Genomic DNA, 21,991 nt, shown 5'->3' with positions numbered 1-21,991 from the left:
ACACCTTTCAAGAGGTCCTAGTTCGCGGTGCTATCAAGTTGAACGTCCCACTGGCAGTACCCGCTCCAACAACCTCTGTCATTTTTGAGACATTACACCAGCGTTCTTCTTCTAGACCATTACTACCGCTGGTCCCAGGACTACTTGAACCGGCAATGGACATATTTTTAACACTGTCCACAGCTAAAACTTCTCCTTCCAGGCTTATAAAGAAATATCGTCCTCCGGAGCAGGACTCTGTTTCTGAGGGCGGATCCAGTGCCAGACTCGGTGGTAATCGTGGTTGCTAAAAAGTTACATTCTACGTCTCCGTCTTTTTCTTCGCCACCAGACAAGGAGAGTAGAAAGATTGATGCCGCAGGCCGCAAAGTGTGCTCTACCTCAGCCATCACTATGAAAGCAGCTAGTGCTACTGCCCTGTTAGGCAGGTATGATCGTGCCCTTTAGGACTCTGTGCTGCAATTTGCGGAACACCTCCCTAAGGAGAAAAAAGAGGATTTTTTTGGAGATCGTTAGTGAAGGTGCCATGGTCTCCAATCAAGTGATAAGCGCGGCTGCAGACTCCTCTGTGTTATCCGCACATAATTATACTCATAGAGTTTCTTTGAGAAGACACGCCTGGCTACGCCTTACGTCACTTAAACCAGAGGCGCAACAGAGAATACAAAATTTTCCCTTTTCAGTTTCCACTTTGTTTGGTTCTCATGCTGACGACGAAATGTCGAGAATGAAAACGGAACTGGACACTCTAAAAGCGGTGGGCATCGAGAGACCAAGGGAGCAACGGAAAACATTCCGTCCCTACCACCATAGACTCTTTACTCAAAGATTTCAAACACCACAGTGGATGCCTTCAAGATCCCAGCAACAGCATCAGAGAACCTTTTCGACCCAACGAAAGCAAACAAGGGGTCGCTCTACGCCACAAACTCAAACAGCTCGTCAGGCACCAGCGTCTAAGACCTAAATCCTCGCTTCCCCCTCCTCTGTTACACACTCCGGTAGGGGGAAGTATCTCAAGTCATCTGGAAGAGTGGCAACGCATCACATCAGACTCCTGGGTGTTGAATATTGTGCGGAATGGCTACTGTCTCAGGTTCATTAGTCCCCCGCCGTCTATTCCACTCAAACCGGTGAGTCACCACCTCGATGCTCTCCAAGTGGAAGTAACAACCCTATTATAAAAGAGAGCAATATAACCTGTTCCTATCAACCAGCAAGGAAAGGGAATCTATTCGAGGTATTTTCTGGTACCAAAGAAAGACAAACACGAGTTTCGTCCCATTCTAGATCTAAGGGTAGCCACCAAATGGATTCGCAAAGAGAAATTCAGGATGCTATCCTTACACCAAATCTATCCCCAACTTCGTCAGGGTGACTGGCTCTCTGCAATAGATCTCAGTGACGCTTACTTTCACATTCCTGTGATCAAAAAGCATCGAAAGTTTGAGATTCCTCGTCGGAAAAAGTAATTACCAATTTACGGTGCTAGCTTTCGGCCTCAAATCAGCACCAAGAACGTTTTCCAAATGCATGGCGGTGGTGGCAGCCCATTTAAGAAAACATTGAATATTCGTCTACCCCTATCTCGACAATTGGCTCATAAAAGCATCCACATACCTAGAGGCTCAACAGCATTTCAACTGGACTCACCAGCTCCTCCAGAGTCTGGGCCTTCAGGTCAACCTCTCCAAATCCACAGCAACACCTGTTCAGAGTTTGCATTACTTAGGCGCCATCATAGACACCACTCAAGGAAAGGTGTTTCCTTCGGAGGAACAACGGTTATCAATCCTCCAAAAGTGCCAGCAGCTCCAGAAAATGCCTCAGACCACTGCAAGAGCGATATCCTCTCTCCTGGGCTCGATGGCGTCTTGCATCTACCTCATTCCCAATGCTCGCCTCCATATGAGACCCTTACAGGAATGTCTGGAGAATCAATGGTATCAACTAGTGGACGATTGGGAGAACATCATCCTCCTTTCTCCCCATGCCATTCAATCTCTCAAGTGGTGGTGTTCTCCGAACAATCTTCTGAAGGGGGTTCCATTCCAACAACAGCCTCCAACCCAAACCATAGTCACGGATGCATCGCTGCTCGGATGGGGAGCACATATGGATCACCTCCGAATACAAGGCACGTGGTCACAGAGAGAGCGACTATCACATCAATCTTTTAGAAGTTCGCGCAGTCCGTCTTGCACTCAAGGCCTTCCTCCCCTCACTGAAGGCGAAAACTCTGCTTCTCCAGACAGACAACATGGCCACCATGTATTATTTGAACAGACAAGGGGGTACCAGATCCAGGACTGTCGACAGAGGCAAAACAATTTGGCACTGGCTTCTAGCCAGGAACCTATCGCTAATGGCAACTCACCTTCCGGGCATACAGAATGTCCAAGCGGATGCCCTCAGCTGAGCAATGAACGAAAACCATGAGTGGGTTTTGCACGACGACGACTACGTCCGCTCCATTTTTTCCATGTGGGGTACCCCTTCTATAGACCTATTTGCAACCCCAGAAAACAAAAAATGCCAAAGCTTCGCCTCCAGATACTACCATCCAGGAACATTGGGGAATGTCCTGTGGATAAACTGGTCAGGAGCATTTCTTTATGCCTTACCACCGCTTCCCCTGATACAGACAGTCCTCCTCAAGCTGTCCAATTCTCACACCAAGATGATTCTCATTGCCCCAGAATGGCCACACCAGTGGTGGTTTCCAGACCTCCTTCACCGGTCACTCAAACCACACATCAGATTAACTTGTCGCCCAGACCTTCTCACGAAGTTTCGAGGCCAGATAACACATCCCAACCTCTCATCGTTGAATTTGTCAGCATGGCTCCTGAGCTAGTACAATATGGTCACCTGAATCTACCTCAGGACTGCATGGAGATTCTAAGGGAGGCAAAGCGCCCCTCCACAAGAACAGCTTATGCATTCAAATGGAAAAGGTTCTGCATGTGGTGCTTGGACAACGTCGACCCAATAACTTGCGGAGAAGAAGCTATTCTTCCATACTTGTTAAATTTGGCAAAGTCTGGCTTGCAGTTGTCATCAATAAAAGTACACCTGGCAGCTCTAACGGCATATAGAAAGAGCCCTTCCCAATCCTCTTTCTTTAAGATTCCAATCATAAAAGACTTCATAGAAGGTTTGAAAAAGGTCTTTCCTCCCATTAGGCGGCCATCTCCTCCATGGGAGCTGAATATTGTCCTATTGCGTCTAATGCTACACCCTTTTGAACCAATACATAAAGCATCACTCCAACATCTTACATGGAAAACTGCTTTTCTGGTTGCAATCACTTCGGCTCGCAGGGTCAGTGAGATCCAGGCCCTTTGCGCTCAAGAACCTTATACGGTTTTTCATTCTTCAAAAGTAGTAATGAGGACACATCCAAAATTTCTACCTAAAGTCGTTTCAGACTTTCATGTAAACCAAACCATCTCATTACCGACTTTCTTCCAAAATCCGTCTTCTCCTGCTGAGAGAACCCTACATTCTCTCGATGTTAAAAGGGTCTTCAAATTTTACTTGGATAGAACAAAATGCTTGCGCCAATCACAGCAGCTGTTTATTAACTATGGCCCAGTTAGAACAGGTTTAGCCACTTCCAAAAAATCCTTATCCAGGTGGATTGTTTCTTGTATCATATTCTGTTATCAGTTAGCAAATAAATCCCTCGATGGCAGGCCAAAAGCCCATTCAACTAGGGGAAAGGCTTCGACTGCTGCGTTGATGAGAAATATTCCTTTGGCAGAAATATGCAAAGCGGCTGCCTGGAAATCTGTCCATACCTTTACTAAGCATTACTGCCTTGATTCAGATGCTAGGACAGATGCACAGGTTGGACAGGCCTCTCTCAAGAATGTATTTGCGTAATTTATTGTTTCAGTATTATGTCTACTCCACCGCGGTTATTGGGATGGGCTTGCTAATCTATTCAGTGCTTATGACTATACATGGAAATCCCCTACGAGAGAAGGAATGGTTTCTTACCTGTAACTCCAGTTCTCTCGTAGGGGTATTTCCATGATAGTCATAAGCAACCCTCCCTCCTCCCCGGTGGAGTTGACATAAGGATATCTACAATAATGATAACGATGTTGTTAATGAAAAGGATGTTCAGGTTTCTTCATGTCATGTTACAAGCCTACAAAAAGAACTGAGGCAACTGCCTTTTGCTGTGCATGATGGAATACAGGAAGACTTTCCTTTCTTAAAAGCACAGCTCTATTTACATCCTGTATAATGGCAGCCTATGGGCTACACTGCCCTGCATTGTTTCATTCTCATTTGAAGGTGTAAATAAAGTTGGAGGATATGTTTTTTACTACATTTCTAGAATAAATAAATTTTTAAAGGTGTATCTGTACTACAGCTTCCTTTCTTTCCAACCTAGAGAATGAACAATTTGGCCTTTGTAGCTTTTCACCTAGGCTGCACATTGATATTCTTATGTGACCTAACAGGCCTTTTTCAAGAAAGGAAACTACTACACTTAAGAATACACAACAGAACAGTGCTCCGGTGTCCCCGCAGGTGTGCGGAACTATTCAGTGCTTATGACTATCATGGAAATACCCCTACAAGAGAACTGGAGTTACAGGTAAGAAACCATTCCTTCCTTCTTAAGCAAAGCCGACAATTTAACTGTGAATTGGACCTGATACTCAAATACATTTTTATGAAGGAGGAGGTTTGCTTTTACTTCCCTGGTCATTGTTGGTAGTTAATCACTTAAATCACTGATGTGGTAAGGCTAAAGTACAGCCCTCTCAAGATCCCCCAAGAAAGGTGTAATCAATAGAGAACCATTGTTAAAGGTAAGTAAAACATTCTTACACTGGGGCCAGTATTCTGCTATGCTCAGTAATTTGATTTTGCAAGTAGTTGCCTTTTCACCTATTGCTGCTTCTCTTAACGTTTGCCTCAATGTCCTGTGTTCTCAGGCTCTTCGTAGGCAGGCCAGGCCGTGGCTGTGCCGCCAAGTGACTTAGGAACTGGACATATTTTTGCTGTGGCCGGCTAACCATAATGAGGCCGGTTCCCAGCATGCCCTGGAGCAGGAAAGCAGCCCTATGTGCACACCCGCAGGTTTCAGGCAGAGACACAGGCGCACTCTTGAAATGCAGACCAGCCCTTCACGACAGCATCGCTCTCTGTCAGCACAGGTACATCACTTGAAGTAGAATATCTTGGATCATGCTCTAGGAAAATCCTTTACTTTTTGGGTGAAAATGTGTATTTAGTAGACGAAAGTGTTCGAGGTTAATATGAGTCTATACTCTAGTTATTCTGCTACTTCAGCTGAACATATAAGATGTTCATTAGAACAGTAAGCAGAATGTGTCTAGCTCGTATCAGGAGCCAGAGTAGCTGAATCCACCATTCTCACCTATCCTGTTTCCTCAGTGGTGTGTATTGCACTCTAGGCTGAGTGAAGGGAGTGGTGTTTGATCATCATGACTAAAGAAAGGGAATAAATACTTTCTGAACTCAGTTTGGTGAATAGCTTTTCCTTAGATTCATTTGTTTTCTATGCATGTAGGTAGGCATCGAACTATGCTCAAGCCACCCTATAAAAACAAAAAGATATATAGAGCACAACTTAATTGAACAAGGAGTATGTTGAGGTGCTAGTTTTAATGTGATTGCATATGTATAGAAGCTTTGAGGAGCAATGTACGTACCCACACTATAAATATTCACAGTTAGGACTCTTAATGTTTCCGTGTAGCTTCACTTCTCTAGGCCAGGGCCTAGATATTTCAAAGTTTTAGGGTATGAGATGTAGTTGTTGTAGCTGTAACGGGTTAGCAAGGGCTCTCATATACTAAAGCGAATACAGCAGAGTGTGGGGTGTTCCCTTTTAGTATCTTGATTGTCTTTCATGTTGTGAAATGTTTCAGAAAAATTGTGGGGACATATTAACTAGGGTACTGAAACAACCAGGAGCAACCTCAGGTAGGTAGGTGTGAGTTGTTGATATCCATGGTGCTAAAGTAGGGTCGACTTTATAGTTGATATCTATGGTGCTAAAGTAGGTTCATCTTTTTAATTCAATGTTTTATGTTTTGATCAAAAACTGCTATGATCTGGGAAAATGCAAAAAGGTTTCTCATGAGGAACATCATTGAAAGTGGAGTAAAAGATTAAATGGCAAGAAATGCAGCAAATAAACTGGGTGATAATGAGAGACTTAAGGAAATTGCCTTAAATTGCACTGCAGTGCAAGATTCTTGTGCATAGGTTTAGTTGCCTGCATCTTTTGTTGGCCAGTGGGAGGTTGGTCGCTACTGGGCAGTAATATTGTTTGCCACTCATTCCAGGGCCACTTGTGAATGCAACTTCGGTAACAGTTACTCTTTTTGGGCACTTGACTCCCTGGGAGTATTCTAGTAATGGTATGGGGTTAGACATTCCAGTACAATAGAACACAGTGAATGTCTTTCAACAAAATCAGCAGACCAACTGATTCCTTTCGTGCAGAAAGTGAGTAGGCAGTCATGTAGTTGTGGTGTAGGTAAAAAAAATCCTGTACCACTGCGTTGTGAAATTGCTGTCATTATCACTTGGGCTGAAGGACAGTAGCCATACTTGCTGCAAAATGTAGAAAATAGGTATTTCTCCAGTCATTAGATCACTGTAACTGGCGGATACCACAAGGTTGTTAATTAACACACAGGACAGAACTGCAGTTTTCCCAAGTTATTTTTGTCCCAATATTATTCATTTGTAATTTTTTTGTTTCCTTTAAAAAAGAAAAAAAGAAAAAAAAAAAAAGCGTTATCTGATGACGTTTTCAGCCACACAGCTGAGATTGAGATTTGTTGTTCAAAACGATTGCAAAAAAATAAAAAAATAATAATCCCACTCTTGTGCATCCATTAAGCAAACTAAACTAGAAGAAAGTGTTGCAAAACAGCATATTGCCAGATCCCACGCCCTTTGCCCGAATATTGTATTGGAGTAGTATTTATATTTATATAGCGCTTACTACCCCTGACGAGACATCATAGCGCTTTTTGGAGAGTAGCACGCTACTCTGGAATCCAAAAGGAATTGGTGCTGGATTAGTATAGGGAAATATGAGTACAGTTTTACTATTATGAGTTAATTTGAGCCGTGGATATGTGAGTTTGTTAGTTGGATTGACTGGAGTAATGGAGGGGTGGAGGAGGGAAGAATCCAGAAGTGTTAATTGGGAGTTTATGGTAATAGGATTTAGGCTTGGGATGAGTAAAGGGAAAGAGTCTGTGGAAAGGGTTAGGGAGATCATAGTAGCAGGGTGAGATAAATGAGGGAGAATTTAGTAGGGTTGTTTGGGAGATCGTGGTAGTAAAGTGAGGTTTGGGTGAGTTAGATGTGAAAGAGGCGGGAAGAGTTTAGGCAGGGATATTTAGGAGATGAAAGTAGTAGAATGGATTTGGGATGAGTCAGAGTTGGAATGGAGGATAGATTGATAGAGGCATGACATATGGTGATGGGTAGACAAAGTGATCTAAAATGAGGAGGGATTCATAAGTATCTAATATAACAACTTATCTAGGAGTTATGCAATGACCTCATGTTAAGCATAGAATCTCTCTCTCTCTCTCTCTCTCTCTCTCTCTCTCTCTCTCTCTCATATATATGTGTAGCTGCAGATACACATGCTATGCATAGGTCCTGCCATCTAGTGTTGGGCTCGGAGTGTTACAAGTTGTTTTAATTCGAAGAAGTCTTTTCGAGTCACGGGATCGAGTGACTCCTCCACTTCGGCTCCATTGTGCATGGGCATCGACTCCATCTTAGATTGTTTTTTTTTTTTCCCGCCATCGGGTTTGGATGGGTTTCTTTTCGCTCCGGTAGTTCGAGTCAGAAAAGTACTACAAACCCTGTAAATTTGTCAGTATTGATTCGATTGCCTACCATCTATCATCGACACTTCGGCACCAGTGGATACAGCTCTCTACTTGCCTGGTCGGCCGACCAAAGCTTCATCAAAGCCTCATGGACCGGACCCCGTTTCGTTTCTGCCCTCGGTGCCACGCAAAATTCCCTTATACGGACCAACATCTAGTCTGTAACCTGTGTCTATCTCCAGACCACCGAGAGGATACTTGCAAGGCATGCAGATCCTTCCACTCGAAGAAGACTCTACGAGACCGAAGAGTGCAAAGGTTGGAAATGGCATTGAGAACCACTGAACTTCTCGACGTAGAAGAGGAGGAGATTATGAACACCGCAGTCTCCGTTCGGGAATCCGACTCCAAGCACGAGTCCGACAATGACAGACCAATCACGGCAGGACAGCTGGTGAGTATGCCTGCCCCTGTCCCGTCCAATCCCAAACACAAGGCCTCGAAGACGCCACTGCCAGAAGGCCATGGCTCCACCCGTAAAAAGACAACAACCGAGAAAGGCCATGCCACCGAAGCCTTCGGACTCGAGACGAAGCACAGGCTCTGAAATAGTCAAGCACCAACCCATCGAGTTGAAGCCTCGAAAATCCCTCTCTGAGCCGAGGCCAATGTCTACTCCAGGCCTTTTGATCCCGAGGAAACCGGCTTCAGAGCCGAAAAGACCAATATATACAGAGGAGCATGGACTTTCCAAACAACTGAAAGAAAGCCATAGATTTGCGGAGGAACTTACGCAAATGGAGGAATTTGATGAAAAACAGGCCAGAATTCAAATTCATAAAGACACTGGCAAGATCCTCACTGCACCTCCTTTAAAAACAAAGAGGAAGCTGGCCTTTCAAGGACGATTGGACACTGATCAGCCACCGGCTAAAGTGCCAAAACCCAGACAAAAATCTTCACCTCCTCAGTTCTCACCGCACCAGTCTCCTCCCCATTCTCCTCAACTGTCTCTCCACCTATTACCCCCACTGCACAGTCTCCAGTACACTCTGCAGAGTCACACCAAGATGATGTCGACCCCTGGGACCTTTACGATGATCCCATTTCTGACAATAGTCCAGAATGCTATCCTTCAAAGCCATCACCCCCAGAGGATAGCACCTCATACACTCAGGTTCTAGCTAGGGCAGCGTCATACCATAACGTAGCCATGCACACAGAACCTCTTGAGGACAAAGTATTAAATAGAAAATTATCCTCAACTCCCACCACGTACCGGTCTCTACCCATGCTTCCTGGCATGCTAAAACATGCACATCAGATCTTTCAGGAAACAGTTAAGGCAAGATCTATCACTCCTAGGGTAGAAAAGAAATATAAGCCGCCTTCTTCTGACCCAGATTTTATTACCTAACAGCTACCTCCAGACTCCGTAGTGGTCAGCGCAGCAAGGAAAAGGGCTAATTCCCAGTCATCTGATGCGCCGCCACCAGATAAAGCAGGAAATTCGATGCTGCTGGTAAAAGAGTAGCATCGCAAGTGCTAATCAATGGAGAATAGCCAATTCCCAAGTGCTAATGGCTAGGTACGATGGGGCCCACTGGGACGAGATGAAAGATATCAACCAGCATCTCCCCAAGGATCAACAGAAAAGAGCCCAGCAAATAGTCGAGGAAGGGCAGGCCATTACAAATAATCAAATCAGGTCAGCATTAGATTCCGCAGACACAGCCGCGTGAACAATCAATACAGCGCTCACCATTGGAAGACAGGCGTGGCTTTGGTCGTCAGGCTTTAAACCCGAAATCCAGCAAGCTGTCCTTAACATGCTATTTAATGAAAAACAGCTGTTTGGCATACAGGTTGATACAGCCATTGAAAAAATAAAAAAGGAAGCTGACACTGCTAAAGCTATGGGAGCGCTTTACTCAACACAGTACAGAGGCTCATTTCGAAAGCCTCAATATAAGGGAGGTTTTAGAACCCAGACATCTGAGGCATCTACCTCACAATTGAAACAGTCTTACCAGCCACAGTACCAAAGAGGGGGGTTTCGAGGAACCTACAGGGGCCAATTTCCCAAAACTAGGGGAAAATATCAGCCCTCAAAGCAAACCACACACAAAGCAGTGACTTGCTCCACATCTTCCCTCACCACACTTCCCCTGTGGGAGGAAGACTGCAAAAGTTCCACACACTGGTTACCCATCACAACCGACAATTGAGTCTTATCCATTATCCAACATGGTTACTGCATAGAATTCGCACAAATTCCTCCAGATATACCTCCAAAACCACACACACTCCTCCCAACACATTTCAATGTTGCAAGCAGAAGTACAATCACTATTACTTAAACAAGCCATAGAGCTTGTACCACATCATCAAATAGGAACAGGAGTTTGCTCCCTGTATTTCCTCATTCCCAAAAAAAGACGGAATATTGAGACCAATACTAGATCTCAGAACTCTTAATCTTTACATCCTATCAGAAAACTTTCACATAGTAACACTACAGGATGTAGTCCCACTGTTACAACAAGATTGTATGTCAACAGTGGATCTCAAAGATGCGTATTTTCACATACCCATCCATCCAGCGCACAGACAATATCTCAGGTTCGTAATACCGGGAAAATATTACCAGTTCAAGGTGTTACCTTTCGGGATAACAACAGCTCCCAGAGTATTTACAAAATGCCTTGCCGTAGTCGCAGCCTACATAAGAAGGCAACATATCCATGTCTTTCCATATCTCGACGACTCGCTAATAAAATCCAACAGTCAGACACATTGTCAACACCATACACGTTATGTAATACAGACCCTACATACAACTAGGGTTCTCAATAAACTACCAAACATCTCACTTAGAACCAGCGCAGGTTCAACAGTATTTAGGAGCCACATTAAATACCCAAACAGCACTTGCAAGCCCAAGTCCACAAAGGGTACAATCATTCCACAACATATTACCACACATCCAGCCAAACCAACAGTACACAGTCAAGTTTGTCATGAAACTGTTGGGCATGATGGCATCATGCATCGCCATTGTCCCCAATGCAAGACTAAACATTTAGGCCTTATAACAGTGCCTTGCAAAACAGTGGTCACAGGCACATGGTCAACTTCAAGATCTAGTGTTGATAGCCTGCCAAACACACATCTCGCTTCAGTGGTAGAATTCCACAAATTTAAACAAAGGGCAGCCATTTCAAGACCCTGTGCCTCAAGCCACACTTACAACAGATGCATCAATGATTGGATGGGGAGCACACCTCAACAATCACAACATTCAGGGACAATGGGACAACAAACGCAAATAACTTCCCATAAACCACTTAGAATTGCTAGCTGTATTCCTAGCTCTCAAAGCCTTTCAACCCCTTCTCGTTCACAAACACATTCTCATCAAAACAGACAACATGACTACAATATACTACCTAAACAAACAAGGAGGGACCCACTCATCACAACTTTGTCTTCTAGCACAAAAAAATTGGCATTGGGCAATTCACAACAACATTCACCTGGTAGCACAGTACATTCCAGGGATTCACAATCAATTAGCAGATGTTCTCAGCAGGGATCATCAGCAAACACAAGAGTGGGAAATTCACTCCCAAGTACTTCACAAGTACTTTCGCTAATGGGGAACACCAGGCACAGATCTATTCGCCACCAGCCAGAACACAAAATGCCAAAACTTTGCATCCAGGTTCCCACACCTTCTATCCAAGGGCAATGCTCGATGGATCAACTGGTCAGGGATATTTGCTTACGCTTTTCCCCCTCTCCCGCTCATTCCATTTCTGGTCAACAAACTGTGTCAAAACAAACTCAAACTCATACTTCTAGCGCCAACGTGGGCACGTCAACCATGGTACACAACATTGTTAGACCTATTACTAGTACCACACATCAAGCTGCCAAACAGGCCGGATCTGTTGACACAAAACAAACAAATTATCAGACATCCAAATCCAGCAATACTGGATCTTGCAATCTGGCTCCTGAAGTCTTAGAGTTTGGATATCTACGTCTTCCACCAGAATGTATGGAAGTAATTAAATAAGCAAGAAAACCCACTACCAGGCAGTGCTTGCAAACAAATGGAAAAGGTTTTTCTTTCACTGTCAATCCAAACACATAACAGCTCTTTCCGCATCCATACACGACATTGTAGGTTACTTCATCTACAAAAAGCCAATTTAGCTTTTTCATCCATTAAAATACATCTCACAGCTATTTCAGCGTATTTACAAAATATACAAAACCAGTCTCTATTTAGAGTCCCTGTCATCAAAGCCTTTATGGAAATGCTAAAACGTATCATACCACCAAGAACACCACCAGTGCCTTCATGGGTCCACCGTTTGAACCCATGCACTTGTGTCAGATTCAATATCTAACGTGGAAAGCAGCATTCCTCGTTGCAATCACTTTATTACGAAGAGTTAGTGAAATACAAGCATTCACTATTGAACAACCCTTTATACAAGTACACAAACATAAAGTAGTACTTCGCACGAACCTAAAATTCCTACCTAAACTCATCTCACCGTTTCATATAAATCAAACCGTGGAACTTCCAGACTTCTTCCCACAGCCAGACTCAGTAGCAGAAAGAGCGAAGCATACCTTAGACATTAAAAAAGCTTTAATGTATTACATTGACAGAACAAACTCATTTAGGAAAACTAAACAGTTATTTTTCGCATTCCAAAAACCGCATACTGGTAATCCTATCTCAAAACAAGGGCTAGCTAGATGGATAGTAAAATGCATCCAAACCTGTTACCTAAAAGCTAAAAGGCAGCTATTAGTAACACCAAAAGCACATTCCACCAGGAAGAAAGGAGCAAAAATGGCACTTCTAGGAAATATACCAGTGACAAATCTGTAAAGCAGCCACTTGGTCAGCACCCCATACATTTACCAAGCATTACTGTGTAGATGGGTTAGCAACACAACAAGCCACAGTAGGACAGTCTGTACTAAGAACACTATTTCAAACAACTTCAACTCCTACAGCCTGACCACCGCTTATGGGAGGAAAACTGCTTTGTAGTCTATGCATAGCATGTGTATCTGCAGCTACACATGCCATCGAACGGAAAATGTCACTTACCCAGTGTACATCTGTTTGTGGCATGTTCCGCTGCAGATTCACATGCACCCTCCCTCCTCCCCGGGAGCCTGTAGCAGTTTAAGTTACACATTCATTTGTACATATGTGTATATATATATATCTCTATTCCATTTGCATGGACATCTCTTTTCTTTACTCTCTATCACTCCTACCTTACCCTCTGCGGGAAAACAATCTAAGATGGAGTCTATGCCCATGGGCAGTGGAGCCGAAGAGGAGGAGTCACTCGATCCCGTGACTCAAAGACTTCTTCGAAGAAAAACAACTTGTATCACTCCGAGCCCAACACTAGATGGCAGGACCTATGCATAGCATGTGAATCTGCAGCGGAACATGCCACGAACAGATTTACACTGGGTAAGTGACATTTTCCAAATATATATATATATGTGTGTGTGTGTGTGTGTACATACATATACAATCCATGAGTGAATATACATTAGTTAAACAGGTTTCAATAGTGTGTGTAGTTTGTTAGGACATTGTAGCAATATATATTTTCTAAAGAACTATATATAACTAGAATACACATAATCAGATAAAAAATATTTATCAACATAGGCATATGCAGTCTATAGCTGTTTGAATATGGTGGTTATGAGGGAAAGAGCCAAGAGCCAACTCTTGAGTAGTATTCAGTTATCTGTGGCTCCTATAGTTGGAGGTAATGAATTCCATAGTTTGGCTGCTTGTACGGAGGAGGATTTACCACCTAAAGTCTTTTTTTTTTTTGTATGGTGGTGTTTTAAGACGGGTGCCAATCTTGACAGCGGTTTCTTTGTTGAACGTATTTCGTTATTTTGTTTCTGATAAAAAGCGGTCCTGTTCCATGTATAGCTTTGTGGGTGATACAAAACAGCGTCAACGTGCATCTTCTGGCAACGGGTAATCAGTGTAGTGCTCTCAAGGCAGGGGAGATGTGGGCTTGCGGCTTTACATGTAATAGTAGCCTGGCGGCGGAGTTCTGAATATGTTGTAATTTTTTCATAATAGATAGAGATACTCCATGGTAGAGGCCACTGGCATAATCATGTTTGGATAGTACAAGCGAGGCAGGAGCTTGCTCCTTGTGTCGAAATCTGAGGTGGGGAAGTTGCATCGTAGAGTCTTCAAGGTGATGAAGCTTGTTTGGGCTAATTTGTCCACTTGGGCATTCATTGATAACTTGGAGTCCATGGTGATTCCAAGGTTTTTAACTTCCTTGGATAATTGAGGAGATTGCCAGACATCGCCAGGCCAAGCGCACAGTGGGTCATAATTTTTCCAGTCTCCACATATGAGTATTCGGTTTTGGAGGCATTTAGTTTGAGATGGCTCCATGTCATCCACTGATCAATGGCTTTGGGGCAACTGAAGATTTGTGAGTTTTCAATGATTTTGGGGCATTCTAATTTAAGTAGTATTTGTGTGTCATCTGCATAGTTGTAGCATGTGAGATGAAAATCATTGATCAGTTCTGGTAATGATATGTAGATATTGAAAAGCAAAGGTGAGATGATTGATCATTGGCGGACCCCTGCTTTTGTGAGGTAGGGTTGGGACGATAAGGGGGGCAAATAGATATTAGTTCTTTTTTGAAGGTAGAATTTAATCCAGTCGAGAGCAGCCCCTTTCATGCCGGCTTTGTGGAGTCTTTGAATTAGGGTGTAATGGTCAACCGTATCAAAGGCAGCCGAGAGGTCCAAGAGAAGTAGTGCAGCAACTCCATTGCGGTTGACTGTGTTTTTAAGATCATCCCAGATTGCCATGAGTGCCGATTCAGTGCCTCTCCCTGGGCGCAATCCAGTTTGGAAGTCTTAAAGTATAGAATTGTCTTCAATGAATTGTGACATATGGGTGAATGCTGCTCTTTTTATCAGTTTGCCCAGGAAAGGTCCATTTGTGATTGGTCTGTAATTGTTGGCGGTCTTGCGGGTCTAGGTTTGTTTTCTTTAATAATGGTTGTATGTATGCAGTTTTCAGGTCTACAGGAAAAGTTGAAGAGTTGATGATTCTTGTTACAGGTGTGGCAGCAGAAGTAGATAGAAGAATGTTCTTGAAGATGTGTGGTGGGCAAGGGTCAGAAGGGCAACCGGAAGGTCTGCTTTCTTTGACCAAATCCATAAATCCACCTTGTGAGATGTTTGAAGAGCTGTAGAGGCTGGGTTGGTTCATTCTTAGAGGGTGTTTTAGGAAAGGGGTTGGTGCTGATGGTTTTCTGTTTTAAATAGGAGTGCAATGTCTGCCTTGGTTTTGTAATGAGTTGGCAGATTGTTTGTGAAATCTCGAGTAGTGGGATGACTTCCTTCCATGCATGTAGGTTTTCGAAATTAATTGAGAATTTTATAAAATTATTTGGTTGCAGATTTAGCATTTTGAATTCTGTCAGAGTAGTATATATATTTTTTTTTTAGCTTTTTTTTTTTTTATCGATGATTTGTATAGTCTGTTAAGTTTGTGTAGCTGCAGTTTGTCTGGACTGTTTGGTTTGAGCCAGGTCCGCTGCAACTTTCTGGTTTGTTGCTTTATCTTAAGTTCTGTGTTTCTCCAAAGTCTTAGTTTTCTTTTGTTGTGTTTAGTTTTTCTGAGTGGTATTAGGATATCAAAAGCTTCCTGTAGCCACTCAAAGTTTTGGAACAGAATTAATTGTATCTAGATCTGTGTTGGCTGTTAGTTGTGTTTCTAAGTCATCAAACTTGAGTTTGCTCCAAGGTCGATCGGTGCATGTATGCAAGTAGTTGTGGGGTGTGTATATTTGTGGAGTTTTATGTCGGAAAGTTATCAAATGGTGGTCTGACCATGTGATTGGTGTGATGCTATGAACGGTAACTAGTTCAGGCTTAGCAAAAATTACATCTAGGATGTGTCCAGGGATGTGTGTGGGATTTTGGACAATCTGATGTAGGTTCAATGCGACTAGGCCAGTGGTGATAGCTTTTGGATAGGGCATATTGGGTTTGTGAAACCAAATTTTAAGTCCCCAATAATGCATAGGTTTGAGTATAATATAAAAAGGTTTGAGACTGTTAGGTGGAAGTCTGTAAAGGAGGAAGTATGAGGGTGGCATCTGGTGAGGAGGGCTTCTCAACCTTGTATGTAAATGCCTGTTTTACTGAGGTTTATTGCTTGTTTGAATATAGTATCTTATCCACCTCCTCTTTTACCTACACAGTTTTGTGTGATGGTTTGATAGTCTGGAGGAAGGGCTTCATGCAACCCTTGGGCCATGTCATCTCCCAACCATGATTCTGTTATGAATAGTAAGTCAGGTTGTATGTCTGTGAGCAGGTCGTAGATGTGTCGCTTGTTTTTTTTTTAAAGAGTGACCGAGCATTGGAAAAAATGTGTTAATGGCGGTGTTGTTTTGCTTAGGAGAAGGGTAAGCAGTATATTTTGAGCTGGTAGCAGGTGTGTTAGTTGTGATAACTGTGTGAGGGTCACAGCAGTCTTGTTTACTTCCAGCAGGTTTACGAGGCATTTGGTTGGTTGAGTGTGGGTGGTGGGCTTGGTGGCTGAGAGAGACATCAATCAATCGGTAATTTGTAAAGTGTACTACTCACCCGGTAGGGTCTCAAGGCGCTGGAGGTGTATTGTTTTTTGTAGGGTAGCCTTATTATGTAATAGACAAGGGGATGCAAAGTTAAGAGTGGCATGTTTATTTTGTTTGCGTCTGTTTAATGTGGATGGAGTATGGGTTAGGGGTGGTGGAGGAGCATGTGGATCATGATGTAAGGCTCTAAATTGTGCAATGGAGGAGAGGTGGGTGAATGAAAGTTGCTGGGTTTGGGTGCTTGTGGTAGATGTTTGTGAAGAGTGAGAATGTAGGGGTAAAGATTGGACGGGATTTGTATTCTTTGTGTAGTCGTGAGGGTGAGGGTGGGAGTGGGTGTGACGTTAAGTATAATGAAAGTTTGTGTTGATTTGATGTGCTGATGTGTGTGGTCTGTATTGTTTTTGTGGAATATCGAGAGGGGATATTCATGTAGTTGTTTTTGGTGAGGGATTTGTATGTGAGTGCTGGTCAGAGGAATTAGAGTATTACAGGGGGTGTTGTGTTTTATAGATTAATGTATGAAGTGTGTAAGAGGGGATGGATGTGTGTCAGGGGAGTTTGTTTTAGTTGTGACGACTGGAAGAGGTAATGTGTGATGGAGTGGAGTGTGAGGATTGTATGGTTGAGCGTAATAGGTGAAGAGAGGGGAAGGGCATTTGTAGATGGTGTGTTGGAAGGCTGGGTTTAGGAATTGTTATGATTAAAGGTGGTCTGTGTGACGCAAATAGGATATTGTTGGTATGTCTGAACAGGGAGTGTGTATCTGGAAGGCTGAAAGTGATGTGTAGTGTGGTTTTGTGTTGTGTTGGTAATGGCAGGTTGTGTTAGTGGGAGTGGACAGAGTAGTGTTTGCTGTGAGAATGAGGGTGTTTTACTGTAGTGGCTATGTGTATGTGTTGTAAATGGGGTATAATGTTGGATGATGGGACATTGCAATCTGTATGTGGTCAGTTTGTGATGCAGGGGTTGGATGTCTTTGCAGATAATGTTTTTGCATGTTGATTTATGTGTAGGGTGTAAGGTCCTTTTTGATAAATGGCAAATTGGGCAGCATTCCTGTCCCTAGGCCCTACCTGTCCTGAATAGGCCCAAACAGGCAACTGCCCTTGTCCTCTCCGCCCAGGCGGAGACGGTCTGAGACCTAGGCTTAAATAGCCCTACTGGCCAATAGAAACCTAGTCCTAACCCTTACCAATCAGATTTGTAACCCTGTTTCAAACATCCAATGGGAGACCCAACCCTAATCATCAATCATACCCCTAATCCTGACAACCAATCACAACCTCAACCCTAAAAACATGTACCCATCAGAATCTCAGCCCTACTACCAATCACAAGCCCAGCGCTAGAACCAGGAACCAATCCGAATCTCAGCCCTACTACCAATCACAAGCCCAACTCTAATCCCTAAGCCAATAGAAGGACCAGCCCACAACATCCTGTCACAACGCCATATGCAGCAACCAATAGAAACTTAAATAAGGGCCAAGTTAACTGAAGCGCAGTCTCTGTGGGAAGGGAGGAGGCAGCTGCTGCTCTATTCAGAATCTCCTTGGCTACAGACAGGCTGAATCCAGACTGCCAAGCTAGCAGAGCCTACTTTCCAGGTAAGGTAGAGATTGCAAAAAAATGCTGAAATACTGCTTGTCGCGCACTCTGAAATGTGGCTTTTTTAAGGCAAAAAACAGGGGATGCAGACAGTTTCTAAACACAGTTTAAATCACAGAAACAGATTAAGCAGTCTCCTAAACACACGCTGCAAATGTATGTATGTAGCCTTTTTACTTTGAAAAAAAGGGGGTGGGGGGATTCTATGCAGTCTTGTGCCACAAACTAGATGACAGTCATGGCTAAAAAACCTTTTAAAAAGGCCAAGCTGCCTGAAACAGTCTACAGTAAACGGGCACGGGTAGCAGTAAAAAACACTTTTAGACAAATAATACAATTTCCCAGAAAAGTCTGGGGCTCATTACCTAGGTATTTTAGGAATCCTTGAGCACTGGGCTGTATTGGGGCACAGGGAAAATGCTGGGCTCACAAAATGGTTCTTTTAAACAAGTTGACATAACGCCCAATGATAGACTTTATGGTGATAGCCCAACATAAATCTTGAAAACAGACTTTCATGCTTCCGTTAGGCACTGTAATGTTTAAAAGCACTTTATTTTAGGACTTAAGGTTTTTTTTTTTTTTTAGGACTTATTCAGTCAGTGGAACAGATGGTAGGAAGAAAGATGCAGTGTACCAATTCTTGATCTGTCTGGCCTTTTGAGGCAGTTGCACCATTTGAAGTGAAATAATTTATCTTGGGAAAGAAAGTAAAAATTCCAGCTCTCCATTATCCAAACAATGTGGTGTTCTTCTGCTTTGAAAAAAGTCTCTTGGTTGTAGCAGAAATTCGACAAGTGGTGGGATGGTATCATGGGGCCACTTACGATGCTAACTGTAGCTAGTTTTGTGGGACATATTTAATGGTATTGGGTGAGTTCCCTTTATAGCCCAGGTACGCATTTAGTGTTGCCTGTAGCTCCATATGTTAAATTATATTAATTTGTATAGCACAGTAATCACCCGAGACCGTATCCAGGCGCTTGGGAAGTGTGTAGGTGTGAGGTGTCCCAAGGTGCTTACTGGAAGAGCAAGTTCTTTAGTTTCTTGTAGAACTCGAGAAGTGAGGAGGAGGCTTTGATATGCTGAAGGAGGTTGTTCCATGTCTTGGGTGCGATATAGGAGAATGAGAGACCTCCAGCTTTGCTTCTGCAGCAGGGGGTAATGTGTGTGACTGAGAGGGAGGAAGAATGTAGGTGTCTGTTGTGGTTGGTGAAAGGTATGCGGCTGTTAAAGTTTTCTGCTCCTGTGCTGTGTAGGGCTTTGTAGGTGTGTGTGAAGTCTGAATTGGCTGACTTGTGAAACTTGTTGAGGTGCGGTGTGAAAGGTCTAGTATGAGTCTTGCAGCGATTTTCTGGAAGGTCTGGGGTGTGTATAGGAGTTGTTTGGAGATCGCTGCATAAAGATTGTTGCCATAGTCCAGCTTTCTGATTGATGAGTGATTGTGTGACTGTCCTTCAGTTGTTCTGAGGCAACCATTTGAAGATCTTTTGTAGAATGCGCAGGATGTTGAAGCAGGAGGTACACACTGCCTTTGCTTGAGCCATTATGTTGAGCTTGACATCCAGGACGAGCTCCTGTTCCATTGATTTGGGACAGAGGTTTACTGGCGGCAAAGTATTTTTAATGGCAGTGACTTCTGCACCACCACGTGGTGCCCAATAGCTGCTGCCAATACTTCACCTGTAGCTGTGAAGTTACTGGAGTATATTGCATGTCATATCTCACTGCCGTCAGTTTTGTTTAGTTCCATGTCTCATTGATCTGGTACAGCAGGTGTCTAATAGACTAATTCCTCAGGTTTTCAATAGCCACAAGGTCAAATATTTCTTAAAAATTTCTCTGTCGTGAAAGATGCAGCAGAATGACCTTTTTGAATCCTTTCAATTGGATTCCTAACACCTCTCTGCTTCCCAGGAATCTTGTGCCACTGTGCACCCAAATGCCTTTAGTGAGCAGGAAGCCAAACCGCTTATGACAGGAACAATCCAACATCCTCCTCTTCTCCTAAAGTCAAGTCCACCTCCAGGGGTTCAAAAAGTGCCCCAGAAAGAATTCCTCTTCTTCCCTGTGAAAACTATTCCAGTCCCTGGACTGTCAGACTCTTTCTCATGGTTGGGCAAAACGTAAGCACCTAAAAAGACTGGCATTTCTGGGTCCATCAGCCTACCCTGCAAAGTTTTAGCCCGTTGGCTAGCAATGATTGGAATGTGCATGATTGGGCTGCACCTTCTGGACCCACTCCTCAAACAGGACCTTGTTCCTGTGGGCTTGGTGGTTCTGATCCATATGCTTTCTGATAGCACACCCCCATTGGATCTAATCTCAGCCAAGACACCATCTTCCATTCATTCCAGTCCTAATGTGGCATCACCTCAAAACATGGAGCAGACATTTCAGCTTGGGGTTGTGCTAAGTTAAGACGTTCTGACTTAAGGATAGTAATTTTGAAGGCTGATAGAGCCCCATACTTTTGGAGGCATCAAAGTGTATGTTGAATAGATTTGGTAGAGCTTGCCAAAGATTGTAGAATATCATCTTCAGAGCTTGTGATCTTGTGTTATTTGCTAGCAAAGGGGGCGTACAGTTTTTATTTATCCAGTCTTATTGTTGCCATTCGTGGTTCAGTACTTTGGGCAAAACGTAAGAGGAAGAGGGGGCAGCGGTGCCTTGTAACTTTGTCTCAATGGGAAGTGGGTGGAGAGCTTCCCATTTACCAGGACTCTAGAATTGGGATATTGGTAGTCCACCACAGGCATCTTAATAAAGGAATAACCAAAGATAAAATGCTCAAGGACCAACACCAAGAAGCTACAATCCAGCAGTTCAAAATTGTTCTCCGCATCAAGGGAAACCATTATAGCCTGGATAGCTTTCTTATGCACTTTTTTGACTAAGTAGAAGACTGTTTTTGTCATGATTCTATCTGTCTCTGATGAAACCAGACTCATATGGATGAATTGCAGTGAGGTGCAATATCTTTCTAAAGTTTGCTGTCATAGGCTTGGAAAGAAATTGAATCATCTATTCTCTGCTGAAACAGCCTTGCCAGTTGCGTCACATGCACCCCTTCGTAGTCATCCAATCTCCTAGGCCCAGCAGCCACCACTACTTTTAGGTGCCTGGTGCAAAGCAGGGAGATCTTTTAAGTCTAGCGGCTGGCCTCACGCTAGCACAGGGCATAACACTGTCCCATGTAACTCTAGCTCTCATGCACTCCCAGCTGCAAAATTTCACATTGTGCCATAACATTCCATTCGCTATGCCTGGTGGGTAAAGTGAGAGGTCATTGACATACAATTTGACTTTATAATATTGGTTTCCTGGGGATATTCTTTCCCTCCACCAGTGAATCCTTTGAGTGAATCCTGCTAGTGCACCGTATGTTGTTACGTTGAATGTGGGGTAGAGTGGTGATGGATAGTGGAGTTATGAAACCCTAATGTAGTGCTCCTTTAGCTTGGATCACTTTATATGCTGCATCTCCCGATCAAATACCACCTCTCTACTATCAAGGAGCACCATTATCTTGAGAATGTTGACTACAGCAAGACCTCAAAAAATGGGGATATCACCTGCTTCTCCAAAGATAAATGAACACAGCATTGAGTGTCATAGCTGCAATTTTTAGTATAGATGTTTGAATCTGTTTGATTATGTAATTGAGTGTAATTGAGCTGCAGGTGGGGTTTGTTCTCGACACCCACTGAAAGTATCATGTCGTCCTAAATTGGTTTTCAGAGAAAGCATCTCCTTTGGTGCTTGTGAAGGTTTTGAGCTCATTCTAAATGGGGTATTTGACAATATATATTTGGTTTAAATAAATCTTTCTTTCATAGG

At 43.3% G+C, this 21,991-nt stretch overlaps 1 protein-coding gene across 1 annotated transcript in view; it reads left to right on the top strand.

The window, feature by feature from the left end:
* SRCAP (Snf2 related CREBBP activator protein) overlaps positions 1 to 21,991 on the top strand; it is a 1,275,580-nt gene that overhangs the window by 177,082 nt on the left and 1,076,507 nt on the right. Inside the window, exon 3 of the mRNA XM_069201690.1 lies at positions 4,959 to 5,180. Coding sequence (XP_069057791.1) covers positions 5,088 to 5,180 — 93 coding nt within the window. The 5' untranslated portion in view covers positions 4,959 to 5,087. The remainder of the gene's footprint in view (positions 1 to 4,958; positions 5,181 to 21,991) is intronic.

This window comes from Pleurodeles waltl, chromosome 7 (assembly GCF_031143425.1).
Source record: "Pleurodeles waltl isolate 20211129_DDA chromosome 7, aPleWal1.hap1.20221129, whole genome shotgun sequence".
Classification (NCBI taxonomy): Eukaryota; Metazoa; Chordata; class Amphibia; order Caudata; family Salamandridae; genus Pleurodeles; species Pleurodeles waltl.
The sequence above is the reverse complement of the archived record's forward strand: the minus strand, read 5'-3'. Positions and strand labels throughout refer to the sequence as shown.